A 25,267-nucleotide genomic window follows, 5' to 3' on the forward strand; every position below is an offset into this window, starting at 1 on the left:
AAGAGAAGTGGAGAGAGTGGACATCCTTGTCTCGTTCCTGAGTTAAGAGGAAATGGCTTTAGTTTTTCACCATTAAGTATAATTCTGGCTGTAGGTTTGTCATATACAGCCTTTATTGTATTGAGGAATGTTCCATGGATTCCTAATTTTTCCAGAACCTTCATCATAAAGGGGTGTTGGATGTTGTCAAATGCTTTTTCTGCATCTATTGAGATAACCATGTGGTTCTTATCCTTGCTCCTGTTGATGTCATGAATTATATTAATTGATTTGCATATATTGAACCAGCTTTGCATCTCTGGGATAGTTTTAAATGATGTCTAACTCTCAAAAGATGCAAGCAATGTGTGGAATGTCAACGAGATCTCCTGGCAAACCTCATTCTCCTTCATCGCTCCACCCCATTCCAGGACCAAGATCCCATCCATCGCCATTGGGATCGTGAGTGGTCTCTTCCTGATGGTGGTGATCGCACTTGGCATCGGGCTCTTCGTGCGCCGACGCCGCATCGTCCGGAAGCGCACACTGCGCCGTCTCCTGCAGGAGAGAGAGGTGAGCGAGGAGACTGGCTGCCTTCAGGCCATCAGCATCTTCTATTCTAGAGAGGATAAAAGGCCTCCTTTGGAGAAACTGTCCCTGCAATTTTGTACTTTAGATATGGTTTTAGTCATTTCCATCACCAACAAATACATGTGAGAGTCAACTTACAAAGAGAAAGGTTCATGGTGGCCCATCGTTTTTTCAGAGGTGTCAGTACATAGTCATCATATTGTTCAAAGGAACCATGGTCAAACTTCTTTCCAGGATTAATTGGCCCTGTTGTCCGAGATCTGTGGCACCACATCATGGCAGAAGGTGGAGTAAAACCACTCACCTCATTTCGGGAATCAACAAAGAAAGAAGAGACAAGGGACCTGCTATCATTGTGGAAGGACACAATCCTAGTGACCTAAAGAATACCCATTAGGTCCTATTTCATAAAGGTTCAACCACCTGGGCAATTAACGAAGCCTGTAACACACATATCCAAATTACATTATTATGAAATATTTATGATAATTAGAGATTAGAGAGCTAGAACAGAAACTCTGAATGTCCAATTATATGCACAGTTGCATTTTGGTATCTCCATCAAATGAATGTGCAAGTTTCTAGGCCATGTCACTGAACATTTATGAGACTGACTGGAGTCTTGTCTAAGGAACATTCCCTGCTGTATGTACAGAAGGCTTGTGAACAGAGAGCCTGTAAAGGCCTATGGTTGGGATGTTACTTTGGATGATTCCACTGTCCACATATCCAGCTGTTTTGTGTTTAGTGCTAGCCTTCACATTGCCATTAGCCAGCATGTACAATAGCATTAGAATCCATTTTCCCTCATGTTTTATAGGTCCCACAGTTAGCAAAAATGAGCATGGGTAAAAATTTTCCTCAACATGATGTTTCAGTCTAGCTTGAAAGAAGTTATCTATAGTGCTTTTCAACAACACGCTGAGTGCTTTGTATTGAAGCACAGCCACACATCTAGCCACTGGTTAACAGACTCTAGATCTTGTAACACACACGTCGGCATGGAGAAGTGAGCTAGCATCTCAGATCTGTTCCCTTCTCTTTCCCAGCTCGTGGAGCCCCTCACTCCCAGTGGAGAAGCTCCTAATCAAGCCCTGCTGAGGATCTTGAAGGAAACAGAATTCAGAAAGACCAAAGTGCTGGGCTCTGGAGCATTTGGCACTGTGTATAAGGTAATGTCTCTGGTGACAGGTCAGCACTAGGGCTTTTGGAAAGCATCAGACTCAGCATATACTGCTGGTGGTCTGTATAAGAGGACTCTGGTCCTCAGCATGTCACTGATTTCTATTACCATCTACTCTGTTTTGACAAAGCCTTGGGAAATTCCAGTCTTTCCCAAGTTATTGAGAAGAAGTCATTTTTAGTATAGTGACAAATAACTAGTCTTGTGATGCCAAAAGAAAATACTCTTTTGTGCCAGTCCTGGGACTTGAAGCCATGGCCTAAGCCTGTCCCTAAGCTGTTTTGCTCAAGGCTGGCATTCTGACACATGAACCACAGCTCTACCTCCAGCTTTTTTGGTGGTTCATTGGAGATAGGAGTCTCATGGTCTTTCCTGCTCAGGATGGTTTTGAACCATAATTCTCAGATCTCAGATCTCAGCCTCCTGAATACCTCAAATTATAGGCATAAGCCACCTGTGCTGGTGTGACCAAAAACATTTGTATAGACAGTGTTGTTGACTTTGGGTGGAGTGCATAGGCCTAACAGATGAAGACAGATTACACTAAATATCAGGTCACAAAACAATCCTCTTAATCTGTACCTTTCTAAGATCTTCTTTGTATAAAGTCTGGTTACAGTTAAGCCTAGACCCAGAATCTTAGGCTCACCACTGCCTTGACAACTGGCACAAATACAATCTTAAAAATAAAATCTAAATAATTACTCTGATTCAAGTTGCCTGTTACCAACGGTGCTTCTGAGATGTCATGTCTTCAGCACAGCCTCACAGCTGTCTTTCATCCTTTAGCACTGTGTCACTAGTAAAAATCTCACAAAGCAGCCTACTGCATGGTAAGGGAATTGTGGGCTGATGTGTACCCTCTTCATCACTCCCCTGTTTTGTTATTTTGCAGGGACTCTGGATTCCAGAAGGAGAGAAAGTTAAGATTCCCGTGGCCATCAAGGAACTCAGAGAAGCAACATCTCCCAAAGCCAACAAGGAAATCCTTGATGTGAGTCTCAGCTTGTTCTTGAATTGTCCAAAGGCCCTGACCACAGGAAGCCACCTTTTCTGCTATCTGGCATCATATTGCTCTATCTTAGACATTTTTCAGCTACACATTCTGTATGCATGCTTTTCGTACTTTTTTATTTCCATGCTTGCTGTAGAAGGTACAAGACTCAACCTGCTCCATTCTAATCTATCCCAAATGGTGGAAACTAACCGTTGCTGGGCATCTGCCAGGGCTGAACTTTGCACCCACTGACACAGTGAGTGCTCAAGACAAACTCACGGTACAGGTGTTGTGTTGAGTATTTTTTGAAAGAGGAAATAGTGGCTTATAGAAACTTGCTCAGCTTTGTTTAGCTGGAGTAGAAATGAAGCATGCCATTATTTCTAATTCTGAGACACTGCTGAATTATCTTGTCTTTGAAATGGCTCTTTTAAAAGTGACAATGATGAACCATATCTACAAACTGTTACCTATTTTCTGTACTTTCTCCCAAAATAATTTAAATGTAAATTTTCAATGACCACTGGTTGTTACTTCCTAGAGTCTTGGGATTATTTCACAAGATTTTTGTTTTGTTTCAGTTCTCCTGGGCTTTCTCCTCCTCCTTTAGACCTTCCTTAGCCAATGGTAGGGTTGAGTCCTATTTAGAAGAGTTTGGCTTAAAGTGGAAATCCTAGAATTGGATAAAATGTTCATAAAATATTAGCCTAGGCATGCTGGAGGTAGTAAAAACTCCTGTTCTTGCCCTGAGACAGAGAATGTGAAAGAAGAGAGGAGTAAGTTAGATGTAAGAGAGGTGTAAGTTAGGTGTAAGCTTAGGTGTAAGTTAGAGAAATTAGTTTTTAAAAAAGAAAAACTGACTACTCATTTCCTCAGAAATCTGAATAATTGACTTTAGCTTAGGCCAAAACTGCCTTCTATCTGACCTACAGACTTTGTAGTAAGCACACATGAGCCTTTTCAAAATGTGTTTGGATACAATGAATTACCCTCTACACTTTAATTTTCCCTAAGCATCTTGCTCTTTTTTATTAGAATAGTAAAACCTCACAATAAAGCACTCTAATAAAAGATGATGTATTACCACAGTGTGATAGAAAATCTTCCATGTTCATGATACACTTATCAAACAAAATTATCTTTCATCTTAATGGTCTACAGTGAGGGTCCAAGTCCTGTTAACATAATGTCAAGTCCCATTACAACAACCACAAAGAGCCTAAATAGACAGGGGTTTGTGAAGATTTTCTCATTTGTCATCTCTAGCCTTTCACCTATACTTGTTAAAAATAAAATTTATCTGCCAGATTTGCTTCCTTAATTCATTTGTACATATTCAAGCATGCTAATAAGCTATATAAATAATGTTGATGTGTAAATTTCATTATAAATATTGAGTAAGGACAGTTTGGAAGTATTCTAAACAATAACTGTGTGTTGATAAGGCAACAGTTTGTATGAAAAGTCTCTCTTCTCCCCCGGACTTCTTAATTAGAGAAAATCTGCATTTGTGTGGGTGGATATGAGGTAGAAGACAGATAAAGACTTAGAGATCAATTGCAAAAAAGGAAAGGAAAAGTTAAGTGCCTATCATCTAAAGGTCCTTCTGCCACTTTTTCATCCTCTTTTCTGATCTCTTCTCTCCCCCTGGTTAATTCCTCAAACTTCAGCAGTTACAGCTATGACATGTAGTGAACAATGGACTTGGGGCTTCCTCCTTTGCTTGTCCTAAGGTTCAGCCTGTCTGGATCTTACAAATCATCCTCTCAGTACAGGGCATGTGCCAGGACTGGGGAGCCCCTTTCAGACACTGGACTCTGAAGGAAAATAGTTTCTACAAAGGGAAGCAAAAGCCAATGATTCACTAGGTGTCAATGGCTCACACCTGTAATCCTAGCTGCTTGGGACCTGAGGATCATGGTTTAATACCAGCCAGAGCAGGAAAGTCCATGATACTCCTGTCGGCAGTTAACCATCCAAAAGCTAGAAGTGGAGGTGTTACACAAGGGGTAGAACACCAGCCGTAAGCAAAAAGGCTAAAGGAGATCACCCTGTCCCTGGGTTTAACAGCAGTATGCACACACACATACATGCACATTCATCATACACACACACACACACACACACACACACACACACACACTCACACACAGAGCCAACGATTCTAAGGCCAATTTCACCAGGTGCTAAAACAGTATAAGTAATCTTGCCACATGGGACAACCCACAGTCCATGTTTTTTCATTCTTTAAATACTGGCATGTACTTATAAATGTTTCCAGTAATCCAATATTCTGTGGCCCACCCACATACTGTAACTAACTCCTATTTGACAGATGCCTGTCAGTGGCTTAGTTAACTGGTAAGGTTTTTGAAATATGGGAGGGGGAATACCTACCCTGCGTTTCTAAGTCTAGACATGGACTTCTCCTTAACAAATTTCACATGTCGTAAAAACTCTTTCACCAGCTATCACCCAAAATAGCACGCAGATGAGGGAGACAGTAACAAGGAGAGACCCCAAAAGTCATGTCAGCCATTAGGACGACATTATCATAGACTTCCCAAGGTCATCAAAGTCTCATGGACAACAACCTTGCAGCAGGACTCAGACAATAGCCATCAGAGTTTCCAAGGGTGACCTCTGCCCGCCACTTGTTGGTTCAGAGACTGTTGTGGAATACCAAGCATACTTGCCGTGGGTCACAGTGCACCATCACGAATTCCAAGATAAACAGTGAAGAACAAAGCTTACTTTAACTTCTGTACACACCAAGTGAGCAGACACACGACTACACAGCGCCTCCATTGTGCCCTGGGGGGGGGGGGGGGTGAGCAGGAAATGACAGCCCCTTTCTGTTGGTCTATCACAGTGGCCTGGCAGGACTCCAGGCTCTGTGTGGCCTGACACCCACCCACACCCCCTGCTGTGTTCCCTTGTCAAAGTTCCAGGTCAGTTCCGCACTGACCCACAAACAGATGGACTGCTCAGACTGCTCTGCTAGGCTCTGCAGATTTTTTTTTTCCTCCCCTCTAAAATGAATACAGTGTGTACCCAAATCTCAACCAGATCTTGAGAAAATGGGAACTGCCAGGGAATTTCTTTGGTATTATGGTTGTACAGCATCCAGACTTGAGGGGGAGAGACATGATTTGTACTTTTCTGGCAATCTTATGACCTATTAATTTTTCCATATACTTTCCAGTTTAAATTTAGAGCAAACAGTGGAAAGGGAATGTGAAACACATTTATTTATATGCCGTGTGTGTGTGTGTGTGTGTGTGTGTGTGTGTGTGTGTGTGTGTGTGTGTGTGATAAAGCTCTCAGCCCATTAATCAGAGAACCTAACAGGCATTATGATTTGTTTCGACACAGTAATATTGAGAGCCCAGGGTACTTGCATGTGGGGTAGGTGGGTGGAAGGTGGAGGCAGAATTAAGGGCCAGGGGTTAGAAGGACTACATTGGCCTGGTCCTGACATGGAGAAATATAGTTTCACATTGACCACTCATCTCATTGGGCCTCATTTTCATCTTCTAACCATAATGACTTTAGACAAAGCACACTTACTGGCACTTCCCAGTTCTACAACTTTAAAAATTAGCACATTTTGAACAGAAAGTTGGGGCTTCACTGTCTACCGCTATTAAACATCCTGTACTTTAATGTTGTGATATTAAAACACACAGATCCAGCCAAGTGCCAGTGGCTCCTGCCTGTAATCCTAGCTATTCAGGAGGCTGAGATCTGAGGATTAAAACCAGCCTAGAAGGGAAAACTTGTGAGATACTTATCTCTAAAAAGCCAGAAGTAGGTTTTGGTTCAAGTGATAGAGTGCCAGCCTTGATCAAAAAATTTAAGGGCTTAGGCCCAGAGTTCAAGCCCCAGTACTAGCACACAAAAAAACCTTGCAGTTCCTATCAGAACACAGGCAGTCTGCATACTCAGAGAAGCATCCCTTACAATTGTGGGGTGAAATTGGCAAGCCAGGATTTGCAAGTGATTTAGCACCAAGGAGCACCAGCCATTCTAAGACTGAGAATGCATCTATTTCTTATAACTCTTGATGTGAAGACTGTTTTATAAATCATACAAATATATACCTACACTTTCAAATAATGGTCCAAGGCATTGGCCCTGCTATGTCAACAAGTATTTGTCCAAATAGATAACCGGACCGTCAGAATCTCCCTAAATCTTACCACGCCTAGGGGTGGGAGAATGAAAGTTTGTCCTTAACCAGTTCTCCATATTCTCTCCTGGGGAAAAACTTCTGGGTGCCAGAGGAATCCTGGAAGCTCCACTCAAGAGAAGTCATCTAGAGAAAGAGAAGAAAGAGTTCTGAGAACAGATGCCTGAAAGGAAATCAGAGAGCATGAGGAAGAGTTTAAGGAAAGAATAGTTTAATCAAACTTGTATTTGAAAGTATATGCAGAGGCTGGGGTGGATCTCAGTGGTGGATTGTGGGCCCAGAATGTGTGCAGACTTGGGTTCAATCCCCAACACCCCAAAAATATCTATCTGTCTGTGAATATATCTGTTCGTATGTATACAAATCATCTATAATCCTTCCTACCACACCTCTACCATCTTCCTACCACATCTCCTGTCTTCAGCCTTGAGTCACAGCCTCCCTGCCCGGGTTATTCCCAGCTCCACCACATTTCCACAGCCTTCTCTGCCCCAGGATGCTTTCCCTTCTTCAGTGAGCCACTAAACTTGCCCAGGTCCAAATTCCAAACCCAGGAGTTGCTGAGATATGAAAAGAGCCTCTAATTCACTCTCCTGCAATCTATGTGGACTCTTCACTCTGTTGTATCCACATGAAAGGTCACCATCACTTGTATTTTAAAGAGAAAGGATTTATGGGTGGAAGTGGAAGATTCCTTAATTCTCTGTCAGAGAGAGGGCCCTATTGTATGCCTCAGTTGTAAATAACTTCAGCTTCCTCAGCTTCACAATGGCAAAGGGGTCTGTATTTATGGCTCTGTGGAGCTAAGACTCCTGGCTTGGCAACCAGCATGAATGGCATTGGGGTCAGGGGCAGGTACATTATGCAGAACAGCATGGTTTTCCCATCAGGAGACTGAGACAGACAACCTTTCTTCAGAGATTGTCCCCAGCAACCAGTGGAGTCTGGAATCACTGTTCATTCAGTGCTCTGTTCCCTTGGAGGGCTGAAACTGATTGTTCTGTGCAAGAAGTGCTTTGGGCAGGGTCCCTACCACAAAGGTTTTCTTCCTGGTGGTTTGGCGGCCTCACCTGGAAGCTTTTGCCATCATACCTCTTCAGTGCCTATGTCATGAGATTCCAGTGGAATGAGCAAATCATTGCCTAGAGTACACCTGCCCCAAGTCAGACTTCCACAATTCCCTGTCAGCTCTTTTTAGATTTTGAGGTGGGAAAACTTTCCAAGTAGTTCCCCAAATGAGAGATACTCAAAGTGCTTCGGGTCCTTCTTTTCATCCTACATTTTGCCCGTGCAACCTGGGTCTTTCCATCAAGTAGAATCCCTGTAATCACTCTGTTGGTCCATCTCCCACAAAATGCCCTGTCAGTAGTAGCTCTGAGTCAAAGTCTCTGACATGACGTATCTGGCATGACTACATATTTTCAAACTCAAAACTGTGTTTAGGGCCAGGCACTGCAGGCTCACAACTGTAATCTTAGCAACGTAGAAGGTTGAGATCTAAGGATCCACAATTCAAAGCCATCCTGGACAGAATCGCCAGTTAAACAGCAAAAAAAGCTGGTTAGAATGCCAGCCTCGAGCAAAAAGGGAGAGCATCTGGGCCCTGAGTGTCCCAGAACTGGCACACAAAACATTATTTTAAGCCATTCATCTTTATCACCTCACAGTTCAAGTACCTCTCCCTTCAGCCACCATGGGGAAGCCTTTCTGATCCATCTGCTCTCCCTCCCTCACAGGAAGCCTACGTGATGGCCAGCGTGGACAATCCCCATGTGTGTCGCCTTCTGGGCATCTGCTTGACCTCCACCGTCCAGCTTATCACACAACTCATGCCCTTTGGCTGCCTCCTGGACTATGTCCGAGAGCACAAGGACAACATTGGCTCACAGTACCTTCTCAACTGGTGTGTGCAGATTGCAAAGGTAAATGCTCAGGGATGAAGAGGCAGGCTTCGAAACACAAGGAAGACGTTCCATGCGGCAGTCACTTCCACTGGCTGCGTCTTGCCTTATCTTTAAGAAATGATGTAGACTCTTAGTAAGAGCTCCAAGGAAAGCAGCAACCGGGGGAATAAAGAAGGCAGGGAAATGAAGCAATTAGGTCCTTGATCCTAGGTAACTGTGTTTGCCAAGAGTGTATGTCTGTGTGTGTGTCTGTCTGTGTGCAAGACATATACTTTTCTCTATATTAAGTTGAGTTGAATCAATGCCCACCTACCTGTTCATTGGAAACCAAGTCCAAATCAAGTGGACAATTTTCTCTTTGTTGAGTTCTCAGCACAGTTGGATGTGTAGTTCTTCTTTCTCTTTAGTTCTTTCTGGTGAATCCTGGAGTGATATGCGGTTGGAACCTGGTTTTCCCCTAGTCAGAACTTGAGAGCAATCACACAAATCAAGCCAAAGCCCCGTGGACAGGGTGGATGCCGTGGCAAGAGGCCTGGCGGTCAATTTTGAGAAGGTTGCAGAGGGGAACAGGTGCCCCTGTTATGTGTCAGGGGCTCCTTCCATGTCCCATGTTGACACACTTGCTCCAGAAACAGAGATGGAAGGTGAGAGAGGGCATAACAGCTCCCACCTATGTACTGAGGATAGGCGCAGAGCAGGAGTCATAGCTGTTCATAGACTCCCAAAGAATTTTCACTCACAACTTCTCCCCATCTCAATTTTATCCCTGCACTGACTTTTGGCACCTAACTTGCTAAATTTGATCTCTCCACCCCCCCCCCCTCGATAATACCACTCTCTTGAATTTAAGGAATTTGTGGGCCGGTGTTATCCCTGAGTGTACATCATTGTTCCCATCTCCTTCAGAAAGTCTGGGCAGGGTGTTGAAGGGCATGCCAGGGAGCAGCGGGCCCCCTAGGCCTAGCCCACTTCTCAGGTCCAGTCATGATGGCAATTGTTTCTGGCTCTGATGCATGAGGTAGGCTGAACTTGCCTCACCCATCTCCAAACAGATGTAGAAGGTGACTTTACAAAACAACTGACATATCTTCTTTCCTGGCAGCTGCCCATGACACCACAAGTCCAATTGTTTCTGTGAGCTATGGACCAGGCTGAGGCTGGCTTGCTCTGATAACTTCGGAATTCTTCCCTAAGATCTCCTCCTTGATTACCTAAGGCAATCTCTGTTACTCTGTTTTACTTTATTTGTAGCATTTATTGCTCCTGGGGAAGAACTGGTTTGTTCTTGAGTTTTGGGCCATCTGCCCCTACTGTGAGGTTAACCCTGAGCTATGTCCCACAGCTAGGTAGGGCTATTAGAACCTGGACCCAGCTCTTCTAGGGCTATTAGAACCTGGACCCAGCTCTTCCGGATGCCCATTTTATCAGAGGGTGCCCAGAATTCTAGCATCTCTTTAAAATTATCTTGAGTTTAAATTCCTAATTCCACAGAAGTTGCTATTCTTAGTGTTGGGGGAGGAATGTAGCTTCATTGCACAAGATTTACTTAGCATGGGCAAGACCCTAGGTTCCATCCCTTGGAATTCAAAACAGAACAATTTTAAAAACACTTTTATGTGGAGAGATGGTCTTAATCAGTGTGAAACGTTGATGCCACTCTTTTACCTTGAGAGGAAGACATTTTGGTAGATTTCTCTCGATATAAAATTGGTTTTACTACCAGCCATTGGTGGCTCCTTCCTATAATCCTAGCTATTGAGGAAGCTAACATCTGAGGATCAAGGTTGGAAGCCAGTCAAGACAGGAACATCATTGAGACTCTTATTTCCAATTAATCACAGAAAAAGCTGGAAGTGGCACTGTGGCTCAAGTGGTAGAGTGCTAACTTTGAGCAAAAGGGAACCCAGGGACAGGGCCTAGGTCTAGAGTTCAAACCCCAGGACTGGCAAAAATAAGTATAATAAAATAAAACAAAATTGGTCTGCCAATTCAACACACAATAAAGTCAGATCTTGATTTCTGGCACTTGTGAGCTGGGTGAACCAGACAGATCTCGGCCTTTTTGTGTCTTGTCTATGGGATGCACTCTGCCACCTGTCTTTCTGTGGGTAAGGATGAGAGTAGACAGCCTCTGTGACACCTCCACACACGATACATATGGGGGGGGGGCTCGCTGAATGTTTCATTGCCTCCTTCAGCTGTACTAGATTAGTAGTGACTACATTCTAACTTGGAGCTCTGTCTTAATTTAGATCTGCATCTGTCATCTCATTTCAGAACAGCCTCTCCTCTCCCAGGTCCTCCTGACCCTGTATATGAACTTCTATCTCCTTTCTCCTTTACTGTCTTATAGGGCCTGAGTGTGTCCCAAGATACTTCTCTCCATTATATTATTCGCAATTCCAATGTGATATTTTAAACCGCTGTTGTGCCGTTATACTGTGCTTAGGTTTATTTTGATTTAAAGTCTGTTACCTTATGGGCAGTTCATTCCCTGTCTGTGAGAGACTCATTTGTTAATTCATAAGGGAAACCTTATTCCTCTAGATTTGAATAGCCATGGTTATATCTGTCCCTGGAGAAAAAAAGGAAAATCATGGTTTACCAATCTGTAAAGAGAACTTTGTTCCTGGGTTAGTGACAATATATCCGAGTACTAAACAGGTTTCTTTCTTCAAGTTTAAAGTGAAACTACCCAGAAATACTTAGTGTATAGACAGGAACAAAATTTCTGGTATTTTTCAAAGAGGGATTTATTAACTTATAAATGCTCTGTGTTGACTCACAAAGGCATAGACAGCTTGGAAGTTCCCTAGGTACTGGTGAAGAGCTGGCTACAGTTATGGAAGCTCATTATCCTGCTGAAAGGACTTTTTAAAAAAACTATAATGATTACTCCAAATAAAAAGACAGAAAAGATGGGCTGGGAAGGTGGCTCAGTGGTAGAGTCCTTGCTTTGCATGCATGCGGCCCTGGGTTCGATTTCTCAGCACCACATAAGCAAAAAAATCCGGAAGTAGTGCCATGGCTCAAGTGGTAGAGCACTAGCCTTGAGCTGAAGAGCTGAGGGGCAGGGCCCAGACCCAGAGTTCAAGCCCCACCACTGACAAAAAAAGACAGAGAAAAAAAAAAGAAAAAATAAAATAAAATAGAATTCACCTTTCAAGGAAACCAGGATGGAATTGGTAGCCCATAAGAGAGGCACATCACATTTCCAAATGTGACAAAGATGGGTTTTGTTATCCACATGCAAAACTCAACCCCAGGAGCTTGTGGAGATAGAGCTTGCATATCAATGTGAAGGAATAAGTCTAAGAGCTCCTGGGACCTAAACTTATAGAGAGCTTTTACTCAATGGGACTGAGTGAATTGCTTAAGAAAGCATATCTACACTTTCTTAGGTGCATAGGTAACTAGTAATCACCAAAATGTGTCAGATTGACAAAATAGTGCCATGAAGTGTCATCAGTTCAGTTTGGCAAACTACTCTGCCCTTAAACCTTTCAGTGCACACTCTTGCCAAGTCCTATAATAAATAAAGCTGTCAAGACTGTGATTCGCTAAACATTTTGGACAACAGAGCTTTTCGTAAGCTCTCACAGAATTCAGTTTTCAGACAAACCTCGATCTGGCTCTATAATACTATAATGAAACCTATAATGATAACTGTGTAAGGCCCTAAGGCCTTTACTTGTATACTAGTAAAGTATGTAAGACAGCTGATGGGATTTGGGGCTGATTTATGGTGATCATTGTCCACCATAATTCTATAAACACCAAACTACAGTTAGCTCAGTCCATGTGATAATGCTTAAGAGGATTTTTTTTTTTTTTTGTCGATTGTAAGGTTTGAACTCTGGGCCTGGGTGCTGTCCCTCAGCTTTTCAGCTCAAGGCTAACACTCTACCACTTGAGCCACAATGCCAGGATAAACTTTTTTAAAAATAAATCAGTTCAGGAATGGGAAGGTGGCTCAGTGGTAGAGCTCTTGCCTTGTAAGCATGTAGGCCCTGGGTTCGATTCCTCAGCACCACATAAGCAGAAAAAGCCAGAAGTGATGCTGTAGCTCAAATGGTAGAGTACTACCCTTGAGCTGAAGAGCTGAGGGACAGTGCCCAGGCCAAGTTCAGGCCCCATGACCGACAAAAATAAATAGATAGATAGATAAATCAGTTCAAATGATTCATTTTTCAAATACACAGGATACTAAATCTGGCCCAAGTTCATTTGAAACAGATGTTTTCTTCTATCATACGTTGATAGAAAGTGTCAGTGTATGTGTGCTGCTGGGAGCAGTAGGGATGAGTTGAGTCATGTCCAGACAAGGAGAAGGTGATTCCACTCTGATGTAGCCAGAACATTCCAGACTACTTATGCTTACTTCTACCTATGAGTGTTATAGGAACCAGATTGTCAACTTACACAGTAGTCTTTCTTTACCTGAGGGGATGCTGTCCAAACCCCCAATGCATGCTGGAAATCACAAATAATACGAAACCCTATCTATACTGTATTTTTCCTACACATACCTATGGTAAAATTAAGCTCAGTTAATAGATACAATGCGACATTAATAACAATAATATTTTTTAAAAGTTATAACAACACACTGTAATAAAGGTGATATATATGCACATGGACTCTCTCAGTATTATATTCTTCTATCTGCAAGTGTTCTTTCTTTTGCTTTAGGTCTTCACAATTTAAAGCTGTGAAGTGTTTATATCTCGAGTCCTCAATTATTTTTTGGATTGTAGCTTACCGAAAATAGCCAAAGCATAGAATGTGAAGCATGGATAAAGAAATGCTACTGTCGTGCATCCAAATCATAATAGAGCAGCAGGAATGTAAGAGGACTTGGAACAGAGCCACCATCTCTTTGTTTTAGATAGGAATACTAGAAGAGACCTTAATTCATTCTAATTACCATCAAAAACCTGACTTCCTATTTAGGAAGTGGCTTCACCAGAATGGAAGGCTAAAGGGGCACATCACTGATCCAATGCCCATATATTTATGTTACTTGAATTATTTTTTAATTTATTCTTACACTATTCTAATAAAGGATTAGAGCCAAACTTTAATCATCAACTTAAAAACCATCATTCTATAGAACTGTATGTAACAAAAAAACCAAAAGTTGTATAAAACAACTTGAAAGATACTCGTGAACTTTTAGATATCTTTCTGAGTTACTTCTTTGGGCATTTATGTCCCTATGTTAAACATCATGTGAAATGTTCAAAAGGAAGGCAGAATTTCTTACCTACTCAGTTTTGTCAGTGAGTGAGAGAGATCTGCACAGAGCCATGCATACAGCAGGGTGAACAGCAGATCTGAGCAGGAACAAAGAGGACCAGCCTTTCCAAAGGAGTAGATCTGAGCAGGAGCAAGGAGGACCAGCCTTTCCAAAGGACCCTGTCTGTAACAGTGTGGACCAGATCTGTGGCTAAGACCAGGTGCTGGATGAGGCTCTGGAAAAACAGTGATGAACTTGCCTGACTGGCCCCTCCGCTGGGAAGTCCAGAGCCCTGCACATCAAACAGTGCAGTGGCTATGAGTGACAGATACTTACCCTGTCCTGGTGGGTCAACAAGAGGGAAGATGGAGAGCTCCCCAGTGACCCGGTGAATGAAAGCACTCAGGAGAGAGCAAACAGACCAAGCTCAGGACTTAGGGATACCTCAAGGAGCAAGAGGAGCTGCAAGAGAGACTGAGTGTGGAGAGAGATTCTGAAAGACCAAGAAGATGGCACAAGCTCAAGCTCATCATCACTAGGCAGGAATTTGTTCATTACCAGAGTTTTGTTTTGTCTCACTTTTGTTTTTGTTTTTTGTTGGTTGTTTTTTGGGGGCTTGAATTTGGCTTTTTGCTCAAAGCCGGTGCTCTGCCACTTGAGCCACACCTCCACTTCTGGCTTTTTGTTGTTAGTTGGAGTTAAGAAGCTGTCTGGTTTGTTTGCCCGAGCTGGCTTAGAATTGTGATCCTTAGAGCTCAGCCTCCTAAGTAGCTAGATTTATAAGCATGAGCCACCAGCACCAGCTATCATCCTCAGACTTTTTAAGGAAGTATAGCAGAAGTTCACATGAGACAAGATGGTAGCCTCATTCAAGGTCATGGCAAAGATGATCAAAAAGAACAGTGGCATTCAGGAGAAAATAAAGACAATCACTAGCACCTAGAGAGGACTCTTTGCTGAGTGTTATCCAGGTGCCATGTACATTGGTGTGTAGGTCCCTGAGAACTTTATATGAATTAACTCATTACTTCTATAGATGGGGAGACTGAGGTATGGGGCCTGTAAGTAACATACCAAAGTTTCAAGACAGGAAGCATCAGAATCAGGATTTGACAGCAGGCAACACTGCTCACTCTTGGCCTGCTCTATACCATAGCTTAAGTGAACGCTTACAGCCAGCATTTCTCCCTGATGGCAGAGTATTATGCCAGAGCTACACCATCTGAGTTTGTGAATAAGAAAGTATGACATTTTCCTATCTCTTCCAGGGGTTGGGACTCAATGGTGGGTAAGCCAGTGGACCCCATTCGTACGTCCGGTCACGCATCATACTGCCTGCCATTTCCAGGCTAGCTAATTCTGTGCTCACTGGGGATTTTCCACATGGTAGTTTATAAAACAGAAGAAAAATGGGTCTTGTTCCAGGCTCTGTTTCTGAACTCCGCCCAAGACTTGTAGGATGCAAACAGCCCTTGGGAAAACAGTCTTTAAAGGTCACACCCCCTCACCCCACCCCCAGTCCTTTCTTGTTTCATAGGTTACTGGGCCAGAAAAAAGCTTTGATATCCTTGTGAAGCACATCCCTAGGCCTGCCTTTTGGATATTAAAGTTCCAGTGTAGCTCTTCAAATTTCCCTTTAAAACTTCAGTATTTCAACATTCATTCTAGTTGTCCTGTCATCCTTTTAAACAATAAATAAACACAGTAGATTCAATTAAAGTGAGAAGAAATCAGGAAATGACTTCCCAAGGGACCCCACAGAGGGGAGGGACAGGAGGGGGGGAATAAGGAGGGGTGTTCAACTGCTGATATTACTTCCTGTGGGCCTCTGTTTAGATTCTAAGAGTTTATAAGTAATATCACAGCTCTTATCTGGAGACTGGTTAAAATATAACTCCACTGAAACAGAGATAACCTTCCAAACTACTTCAAGAGTGTGGGACAGAGACCCATGGATGGAATTTTATCTCAGTTCAAATGGGTCTAATCTCTTTGTTCCTGATTTCAGACCCTCTGGCCGATGACTTGGTGTGCCAGCATCTGTGGGAGTTCTTCTCTGGCTTTCCCAGGGTTCTCCAAAGACTGGTGTTCTGAGGAAAACTCAGAGCGGTAATGAAGTTGAGCTGTTCCTTTAAATCCCAGAGCCTGAGTTGCAGGGAGGGCAGGCAGAGCTCAGTTGGATTTATTACATTCATACAATGACATGGCTTACTCTGAGGCACTAGGCCAAGCTGCTAAAGGGTTTTTGTTTTTGTTTTTGGTAACCCAAGCAGCTTCTGCCCAGCAGTCAAGTTTCACTTAGAGGCCAAAGCAGGGGAGTTAAGGGTACAGTCCCTATCATCCTCTGGGATCTGAGGACTTGTCTGAGAAGCCTCCAGTCTCCAGCCTCTGAACTCTGGCAGGTACCTGGATGGAGAGGTGTTTCTTTGCATGGATGTATTGGGAATGGCTGTCACATCCTCTGTGCATAAAATCAGCCACCATTATTATAATTCATTTATTTGTTCCCTCAATTATTTTTCAACAAATTATCAAAACATGTACCAAATCCTTTTTTAATCATTTAAAAAACCAAATGAAAGGGCTGGGAAGGTGGCTCAGTGGTAAGAGCGCTTGCTTTGCATGCATGAGGCCCTGGGGTTTGATTCCTCAGCACCACATAAGCAAAAAGAAAAAAGCCGGAAGTGGTGCTGTGGCTCAAGTGGTAGAGCGCTAGCCTTGAGCTGAAGAGTTAAGGGACAGCGCCCAGGCCCAGAGTTCAGGCCCTATGACCAGACCCCTCCCTCCCCAAAAAAATGAAAGTTAGTACTGAAGACCAAGTGGAATTAGAAATGTTCTATGAAGTCCTACTTGTGAGCTTAATGAAGAGACAAAGAAAAAAATAACAAAGGAAGGAGGTGATAGCTGACTGGTCAAGGGATTGATGTGTGACGTGTTACTGTAGGTTTGTGCTCCTGAAGAGGAAAGATGAATGAGAGGAGAGGAAATGAATGAATGAGGAGAGAGGAAAGGAGACAGCAAGGATAAGAGAGAGAAGGAAAGGGATGGAGAAGAAAACATAGAAAGAGAGAAGCCATGAGCTAATACAGCTGGAATGCAGAGGTTAGGTCTACCCAGGCAAAAAGCCAAGCATAATCAACCCTTTTCAATCAGGGAGGAGTTCGTCACATTTTAATGAATAGAGGCCTTGCTCTTTTATAATAAAAGACAGGGATACCAAATCACAGAATACAGCCACCATGTCTTAAATCAAAGGGGAAACAGGGGCTAAGAAAGAGCCAGCCTTTAAAGACAGATTGTAAGAGAGACTGGGAAGGGAGTGGGACTGTGAGGGGGCAGCGGGAATGAGCCCTGTATTTGTTAGCATTTTCTCAGCGTCTTCTCTTTCCACACCCATCCCATCCCTAAATAATAATTCCTTACTTGGAAGGCTATATACCAAAAGAAACCGCTAGTTTCTTCTTGAAAAGACATGAGTCCAAGTAATCTTTATTTCCTGGCACACTGAAAATCTTGAGAAGCATTAAAATTGAGCAGAGATCACCAGGTGCTGGTGGCTCATGCCTGTAATGCTAGCTACTCAAGGAGGCTGAGATCTGAGGCTTGCAGTTCAAAGTCAGACTGAGCAGGAAAGTTCATGAGACTCATCTCCAATAAGCCACCAGAAAACTGAAGGGCACTGTGGCTCAAGTGGTAGAGCACTAGCCTTGAGCTGAAGAGCTGAGGGACACAGAATTCAAGCCTCACGACTGACCAAAAAAAAAAAAGCATCTTTAACATTTAAGAGCTTTTTAAGTAATAAAAAGGGGAAAGGAAATAGGTATTCTATATAGACATTAGACATGGAAAGCAATTAATTTGTTTTTGCCAAGAAGAGGAAAACATTATAGCTGTCAAAAATGACCCTTAGCCTGGCACTGGTGGCTCATGCTTGTAATCCTAGCTACTCAGGATACTGAGACCTAAAAATTATAGTTCAAAACCAACCTGTGCAGAAACAGTCCATGAGACTCTTATCTCCAATTAAAACATCAAAAACACAGAAGTAGAACTATGGCTCAATTGGTAGAGCACTAGCCTTGAGCACAAAAGCTCAGGGACAGCTCCCAGGCCCTGAGTGCAAGCCCCAAGACAGGCACGCATGCTTGTATGTGAACACACACACACACACACACACACACACACACACACACAGTGACACTCAAAAACTAATTTCCAACAGCAGCTTTGTGAGATTCTACTTTCATAGATAAGACCTTCATAGTGTATTTGTAATTTTACTTTAATAATATAAGCCTATAATATTTACCTGTTGTCTATACAAAAAGAATCAAAGCATTAGCCAGAATATTTGGGAAACTGTCCTTTTCTACAAGTAATGGGTACATTATAGTGATATTCCCTCCATAGCTACAAAACCTGAAAGCAAAACAGAATTGGTTAAACCTACACATTTCCATTTGGTGCACTTTGGCAAGTTCTTCTGTGTTCATGAGCATCATCCCTAAAAGAATTCAGAAACATATCCCACTCTCCTTGTTCAGAAAGAAAGATTCATTTGTAAGTAAGTAGGAGAAAATGGAGAAGGAGGTACAAAAGACTGTGGCAGATGTGACCCTGGCCCAGCTTCCCCTACCTGCCTGCCTAGCCCTGGAGAAGATAGGGCTGGCTGCCAAGATGCAACTGGGTAAAACCCAAGGGAGCTTGGCTTAGCTTGGCCAGCACAGAGCAAGCAGAATCAGAAGTCAGCCAGCAAGGACAGAGAAACCTGTGACAAGGAGACCAGACTATTATAGGCAAGGATAATATTTTTAAGAATTCACTGTTCCTTGGATACTATGCCAGAATATGCCTTCTTTCTCACTGTTACAGTGGAGACTCTCATTATTATAAAGTTGTGGAGGTAGCCAGGGAGATGGTAGGGACATCACCTTATAAAACCATATACAATATGCATGTGGTACTGATTGTTTTTTTTATAAAAATAACAAACATCCAGGAGCCAATGGCTCACATCTCTAATGCTAGCTACTCAGGAGGATGAGATCTGAAGATTGCAGTTCAAAGCCAGCCTGGGCAGGAAAGTCCATGACTCTTATCTCCAATTAACCACCAGAAAACCACAAGTGGCCCTGTGGCTCAACATAGTAGAACACTAGCCTTGAGAGAAAAAAGCTCGGGGACAGTAGCTAGGCCCTGAATCAAGCCCCATTACTGACAAAAATAAATAACTATATAACATCAGAAAGAAAAACTAAGCAAAATGTTCTTTGTGGGAAGTGACTCATCTAAGATAATCTAGAAAGATATAATGAGAGTGTACCTTAAATCCACCATGAAACACTGCTTTGCCAGACTCTGGTGAGGTTGGCATTATTATGTAGATATCGTATGGGAAAGGCAAAGCCTGGAAGATGACACTGGAAAATTCCAGCAAACACCAATCCCTGGTCTGTGCCTAGTATCTGAGCTCTTGCTCTGTCACTGGTCCCTTCTCCTTGTGCAGAGTATCTGGAAGGAGAATTCCATGATCCACAGTTAGCTACAGCTCCCTGTACTTATCTTTTTATCCCTTCATTGGATGTGTGTGTGTGTGTGTGTGTGTGTGTGTGTGTGTGTGTGTGTGTGTGTGGCACTGATGACTTGAACTCAGGGCCTTATACTCTCATTGGGATTTTTTGCTCAAGGCTAGCACTCTATCACTTGAACCACACCTCTACTTCTGGCTTATGTGTGGCTAATTGAAAATAAAGAATCTCATGGACTTTCTGCACAAGATAGCCTTGAACTGTGATCCTCGGATCTCAACCTCCTGAGGAGCTAGGATTACAGGTGTGAGCCACCAATGCTCTGGCTCAATCACTACTTAATATTGGTTACCCTCTACAAGTTAATGTGTCCATTAAGTGAAATACAAGGATAGCCTCAGCATGGTCCTTGACATCAATAAGTGCAACAGGAGAGCCTTGTATGGACCAGACATCAAGTTCAAGTTCATGAGTACCATCCATCTTCTCATGACAATGGGAGTCTCCCAAGCAATTCACTTTCTCACTTTGGGGTCCTATCTGTTTCAGGGTATGAACTATCTAGAAGACCGGCGCTTGGTACATCGTGACCTGGCAGCCAGGAATGTCCTGGTGAAGACACCACAGCATGTCAAGATCACAGATTTTGGGCTGGCCAAACTGCTTGGTGCTGATGAGAAAGAATACCATGCAGAAGGAGGCAAAGTAAGGCACTGACTACAGTTCAGGGACCAACCGTTCTCCTGACAAGAGACCAGATTCTGTACTTCTTTGCTGTAGTTCCTAACTGATACAGGAGGCATTTACCAAACATTCAGGGTATAGTTACAGCAGCTGCCGCCACTGCCAGGGTCTAACCAGAGTAATCTTCAGCTTTGGGACTGGGATTTGCTATGTGTGTGAGTATAGAGATGCCTTTTTGTTTGTTTGTTTTTGTTTTGTGCTTGATCTCAAGGCCTGAGCACTTCCCCTTAGCTTTTTCACTCAAGGCTGGTACTCTACCACTTGAGCCATGGCTTCCATTTCCAGCTTTTGGTTGGTTAATTGCAAATAAGAATCACGTAGACTTTTCTGGTTAGGCTGGCTTCAAACCTTGAGCCTCAGCTCTCAGCTTCCTGAGTAACCAGAATTACAGGCATGAGCTATTTCTCTGCTGGGAAATACATTCAAAAACCAAATATTGTCAATTTCATCTCCAGGTAGTAGCTAGCAGAAGTTAGGTCTCAACCTTCCCCTCTGGGATTTAAGCACCCTTCAGAAAAACAGCTGGAGAATCTCATGGTTGATTTGATAACACAGTGCTCAGATATACTAAAGGCTCCCTATGATGTTATGGTAATTCTCTGGGGTTTCTGTGTCTCCTCTGGCAGTGAGGGGAACTTCTCGATCTCTGGCTTAGAGTTTCCCAGCACACTTATACTGCAGTGACAGGTGCATGGCCCGGTTAGGCTTTCAGTATTCTTTCTGCTGCACCTCAGTTTCACACTGGCCTGTTTAGTTCCAAGCAGCCATCAACCCTATGACTTTAATCCCTGAAAACACACTCAAATACTGGGATGCTGAAGCCACTGAGCAGAAAGGGCTTTCAGCTTACCAGACAACTACCTGGTCCAAAAGGCCCAGTTCAGGTGTTCATAAAGCAGATTCTGGGGCCTCCCAGTACAAGCCTGTTCTCTGGTAGATTTCTAATCCCTTGCAAGTAGGAACGACCCCTCAGCCTGAAGCCAGGGCAGGAAGGATCACAGTCATTTGTAATTGTCCTTAGAGGGATTTAATTATTTTGAACAGGGGGAAGCTAAATAGTTGTCATTGCTTTTTCTCTCCCTATCCCAAGGTACCTATCAAGTGGATGGCTTTGGAATCAATTTTACACCGGATTTATACCCACCAAAGTGATGTCTGGAGCTACGGTGAGTTTAAATCTTGATGTTAATGAATTTGTACTGAAGCTAAGCAAGCATTTATTATTGGTTAATTTACATTACATGCTCTGACAAGCAAGTCTTTTCTTTCAAGACAATGGCTAACAATAATGTAATATTTGCTGCCTGTCTACTATATTGAGAAAATCCAGTATAAGAAATTGAGCCTGACTACCATACTAAATATTACTAAAGAAATTTTTCAACTTGGTGTGGCAGAAAGAGGTTATGGGAAGAAGGTTGAACTGGAATTTGGGATATGTCTCTGCCTGTGAAATCAAACCAAGCATGAATTCTTGCTATGACTTTGAAGTGAACACAAGAGAGATAACAAAGATGGCTTCGTAGAACAATTTCCCAGTAGGTTTTCTGGTGAACTGACTCCATGGCTAATATTTCCTGTAATGCATGGTGGCCTCTGTATATTAGAGAAGTGGTTAGACTCAGAGTGACTGTGAGGATGGCTGCAGGAAGAAAATATAATAAGGTAAATAGCAGGGTGCCGGTGGCTCACCCTATAATCCTAGCTGCTCAGGAGGCTGAGATCTAAGGATTGCAGTTCAAAGCCAACCCAAGCAGGGAAGTCTGTGAGACTCTTATTCTCCAATTAATCACTAGAAAACCAGAAGTGGTGCTGTGGCTCAATATGGTAGAGTGCTAGCCTTGAGTAAAAATGCTCAGGGATAGAGCCCAGACCCTGAGTTCAAGCCCCACAACCAAAATAATAATAATAATAATATTTACTGCTTCTTGCTCTAAAAAGGACCATCATATCAGGAGATGACTCTGTTTTCCCCTCTGAATCTCAATGCAACCAGACCCAGGGTAGTCTCATCCTCACAACATGTCCCCTATTCCTAAACCTGCATCTCATGTCCATGTTCTTTCCCTGTTAAGAAATGTTCACTGTTACATGTCCTTTTCTGCTGTGCTGGGCAGTCAGCCTATATGGCCATACTTCATCCTCAAGTTTCAACCAGAAAAGTTGGAAAATATTTACGATTATCCTCAGCCATCTCCTACAATAGGAGTGATAGAAAGTGGAAGAAGGGCACCTAACCTCCCTGGGAAATTTGAATTTGAGGAGAGCAAAATTGACAAAAAGAAAAATTATTCAGATCATCCATTTGTCTCAAGAATATACATATTATATGCATTTCATGGGTCTTTATTTTTTTCGGATGGATGTATACCTAAAAGCTGAGCATCCTCAATTGATGACACAGAGTGAAATAAACATATTCTTCCATATTACTTCCAGTCATTTTCAACATGTGTCAGTTCTCCAAGAGCTGGGGCTCCTGGGTACTGCAAGTAGTCATGAAAGTGTGGCCCCTGGCTTTCCCTGTGGACAGAATGACAATACCATTGGTCTTGTCCTTTCCCATTCTTCACCCATCTTTTCCTCTCCTAAAGTGTACTGAGCTTTCACTTCACTGCTTTGCACCTTTCTTTGCTTTTCTAATAGTTTTCAAATAAAATCTGCCCTTCTAACCATGGCTAACAAGATTATTAACCATCTGGCCTGCCACCTTTCCAATAATACCACGTGATCCTGGCCCTCATTCTCCAGACTCTGACCAGCCAGAATATACCAACCCACACTTCACATCTTAAAACAGACACGGTTACTCTACTCTTTAGCTTCTGAACAAGGCAAAATATTCATTTTAATAAATTTTGGTCATAGTATGTCTCAATCAGGATTTGAGGAAAGAGAAAGAGTTCATACCGAAGAAAGAGTTCATACCATTTCTAGTCCCTTCATATTCCATCACACATTACAGGTGCTCACCATTCTACCATCCCCAAAGAACTCAGTGTGCACATATAGAAGTCTAAGCTGGGTGCTGGTGGCTCACACCTGTACTCCTAGCTACTCAGGAAGCTGAGATCTGAGGATTGCAATTCAAACCCAGCCCCACCAGGAAAATGGGAGACGCTTATCTCCCATTCACCACCAGAAAATTGGAAGTGGTGCTGTGCCTCAAAGTGGTAGAGTGCTAGCCTTGAGTAAAAGAGCTCAGGGACAATGCCTAGGCCCAGAATTCAAGCCCCACAACCAAGAAGGAGGAGGGGGGGAGAGGGAGAGGGAAGGGGGAGGAAAGAAGAAAGAAGAAGAAGAAGAAGGAGAAGGAGAAGGAGAAGGAGAAGGAGAAGGAGAAGGAGAAGGAGAAGGAGAAGGAGAAGAGGAGGAAGAGGAGGAGGAGGAGGAAGTCATCAAAGTTAGTAGGAGTAGAATTCATCCATTTGGAAATTAGAAATTCTTCCTCTAAGTCCTTATGTAGGTGAAGAAATATGAATAAATTTTCTCATCCCTGGATCATTATACTTTCCTCACTTTTCATCCTTAGTATATTATTGATTGAGGAAAGTCATTGTTGGAATGGCCTCCAGAAACTCCAAGCAGGTCCGGGGTACAATATGAGTATTCTTTATTCAAAATGCTCAGGACCCAAAGTGTTCTAGATTTGACAATTTTTCAAATTAGTGAATATTTGCAGAATTTGTAAGTTACTCATCCCTCACCTGAAAGTACAAAATCTTTAATACTTCAAACTCTTAAAAATTTGAAGAGGAAGTGGCACTGTGGCTCAAGCGGTAGAGCGCTCACCTTGAGTTGAAGAGCACAAGGACAGCGCCCAAGCCCAGAGTTCAAGCCCCACGACTGACCAAAAAAAAAAAAAAAAAAACCAACAACAAAAAACAAAAATAAAAATTTGAAGACAGGAGGAGCTATGAAAGACACAAGCTCCCTAGAGCATTTGTACATTTGCAAAGCAGACAATCTCATCGAAGGAGGCACGGGGAAGGAAAGGCTTCTCTGGAAAAATAAAACATAAGAAAGAGAACATTCACTCTAAAATTATCACTACTTTCATTTTTTCTATTCACAATAGTTGTTTGACTTCTGTCAAACCTCATATCTATGAAGTCTATATGTTTATCACAAAGTACATATGTTGGGTCTTCGTCCGTCCCACGAAAGACGGACGGGGTCCGAGGAAAGGTAAGTGCGGCGCTCGCCCGTTCCCTAGCCTCCCTCAGCCCAGGAGACAATCAGACACAGCGGGGAGCCAAATCCAGCAGGTAGAAAAACTCGTTTATTAACAGAGAGCAGCCCCTTTTAAAGACAACAAGGGTGGGTGGCATGGTAAGGGAGGAAGAGGAACCAATCACTGTCAAGGTGACACCCTATCATTCACCTGAGCCTTCACGGGCTGGTTAGGCACTGATCAGAAGATCAATTGGGGTCTGCCCACTCAACCCCTCCCAGCGCCATCTTGGCTGGCCATGTGCTCTACAGTAAATTAGGCTCTGCCCACTCAACCCCCTCCCAGCGCCATATTTGCTGCCCATGTGCTCCACATACATAGGCTTCTTTATTCATCTCTTTATTATTTTAAAATATTCAGTTTAGCCAGGAATCAGTGGCTCATGTCTCTATAATGCTACTATTCAGGAGGTTGAGATCTGAGGATCATGGTTCAAAATAAAACTTATTTCTTAGTTCATAATCTGCATCTTTCCACTGCTACAGACAAGGTATTTAGGGCAGATGTGTGAGTATGAAGCTCTGTTCCATGATGCACCTGAACTTTTTCAGTTCGAGTTTTCATTATTCTCTCATTGGCTTACCATTTACGGGTTAGTTACTATTTTCTAAACATTGTGCTAAACATTTCAGTTGTATTACTTACTCAGTCCTCACCGTCATTCTGTAAGACAAGT

The 25,267-nt window shown here is 42.9% G+C and overlaps 1 protein-coding gene across 3 annotated transcripts in view; it reads left to right on the forward strand.

Moving 5' to 3' along the window:
- The window catches only part of Egfr (epidermal growth factor receptor), a 196,746-nt gene that overhangs the window by 165,197 nt on the left and 6,282 nt on the right, over positions 1-25,267 (forward strand). For 2 of the 3 annotated variants that reach the window (XM_042685070.1, XM_042685071.1), the window contains exons 17-22: positions 411-552; positions 1,620-1,742; positions 2,649-2,747; positions 8,679-8,864; positions 20,163-20,318; positions 21,448-21,523. In XM_042685070.1, coding sequence (XP_042541004.1) covers positions 411-552; positions 1,620-1,742; positions 2,649-2,747; positions 8,679-8,864; positions 20,163-20,318; positions 21,448-21,523 — 782 coding nt within the window. Of the gene's footprint in view, positions 1-410; positions 553-1,619; positions 1,743-2,648; positions 2,748-8,678; positions 8,865-9,822; positions 9,899-20,162; positions 20,319-21,447; positions 21,524-25,267 lie in introns of those variants that run through there. The other variant, XM_042685072.1, reaches the window with a different exon arrangement.

The sequence above is a fragment of the Dipodomys spectabilis genome, unplaced genomic scaffold (genome assembly GCF_019054845.1).
Source record: "Dipodomys spectabilis isolate Male_0828 unplaced genomic scaffold, ASM1905484v1 ptg000092l, whole genome shotgun sequence".
Taxonomy (NCBI): Eukaryota; Metazoa; Chordata; class Mammalia; order Rodentia; family Heteromyidae; genus Dipodomys; species Dipodomys spectabilis.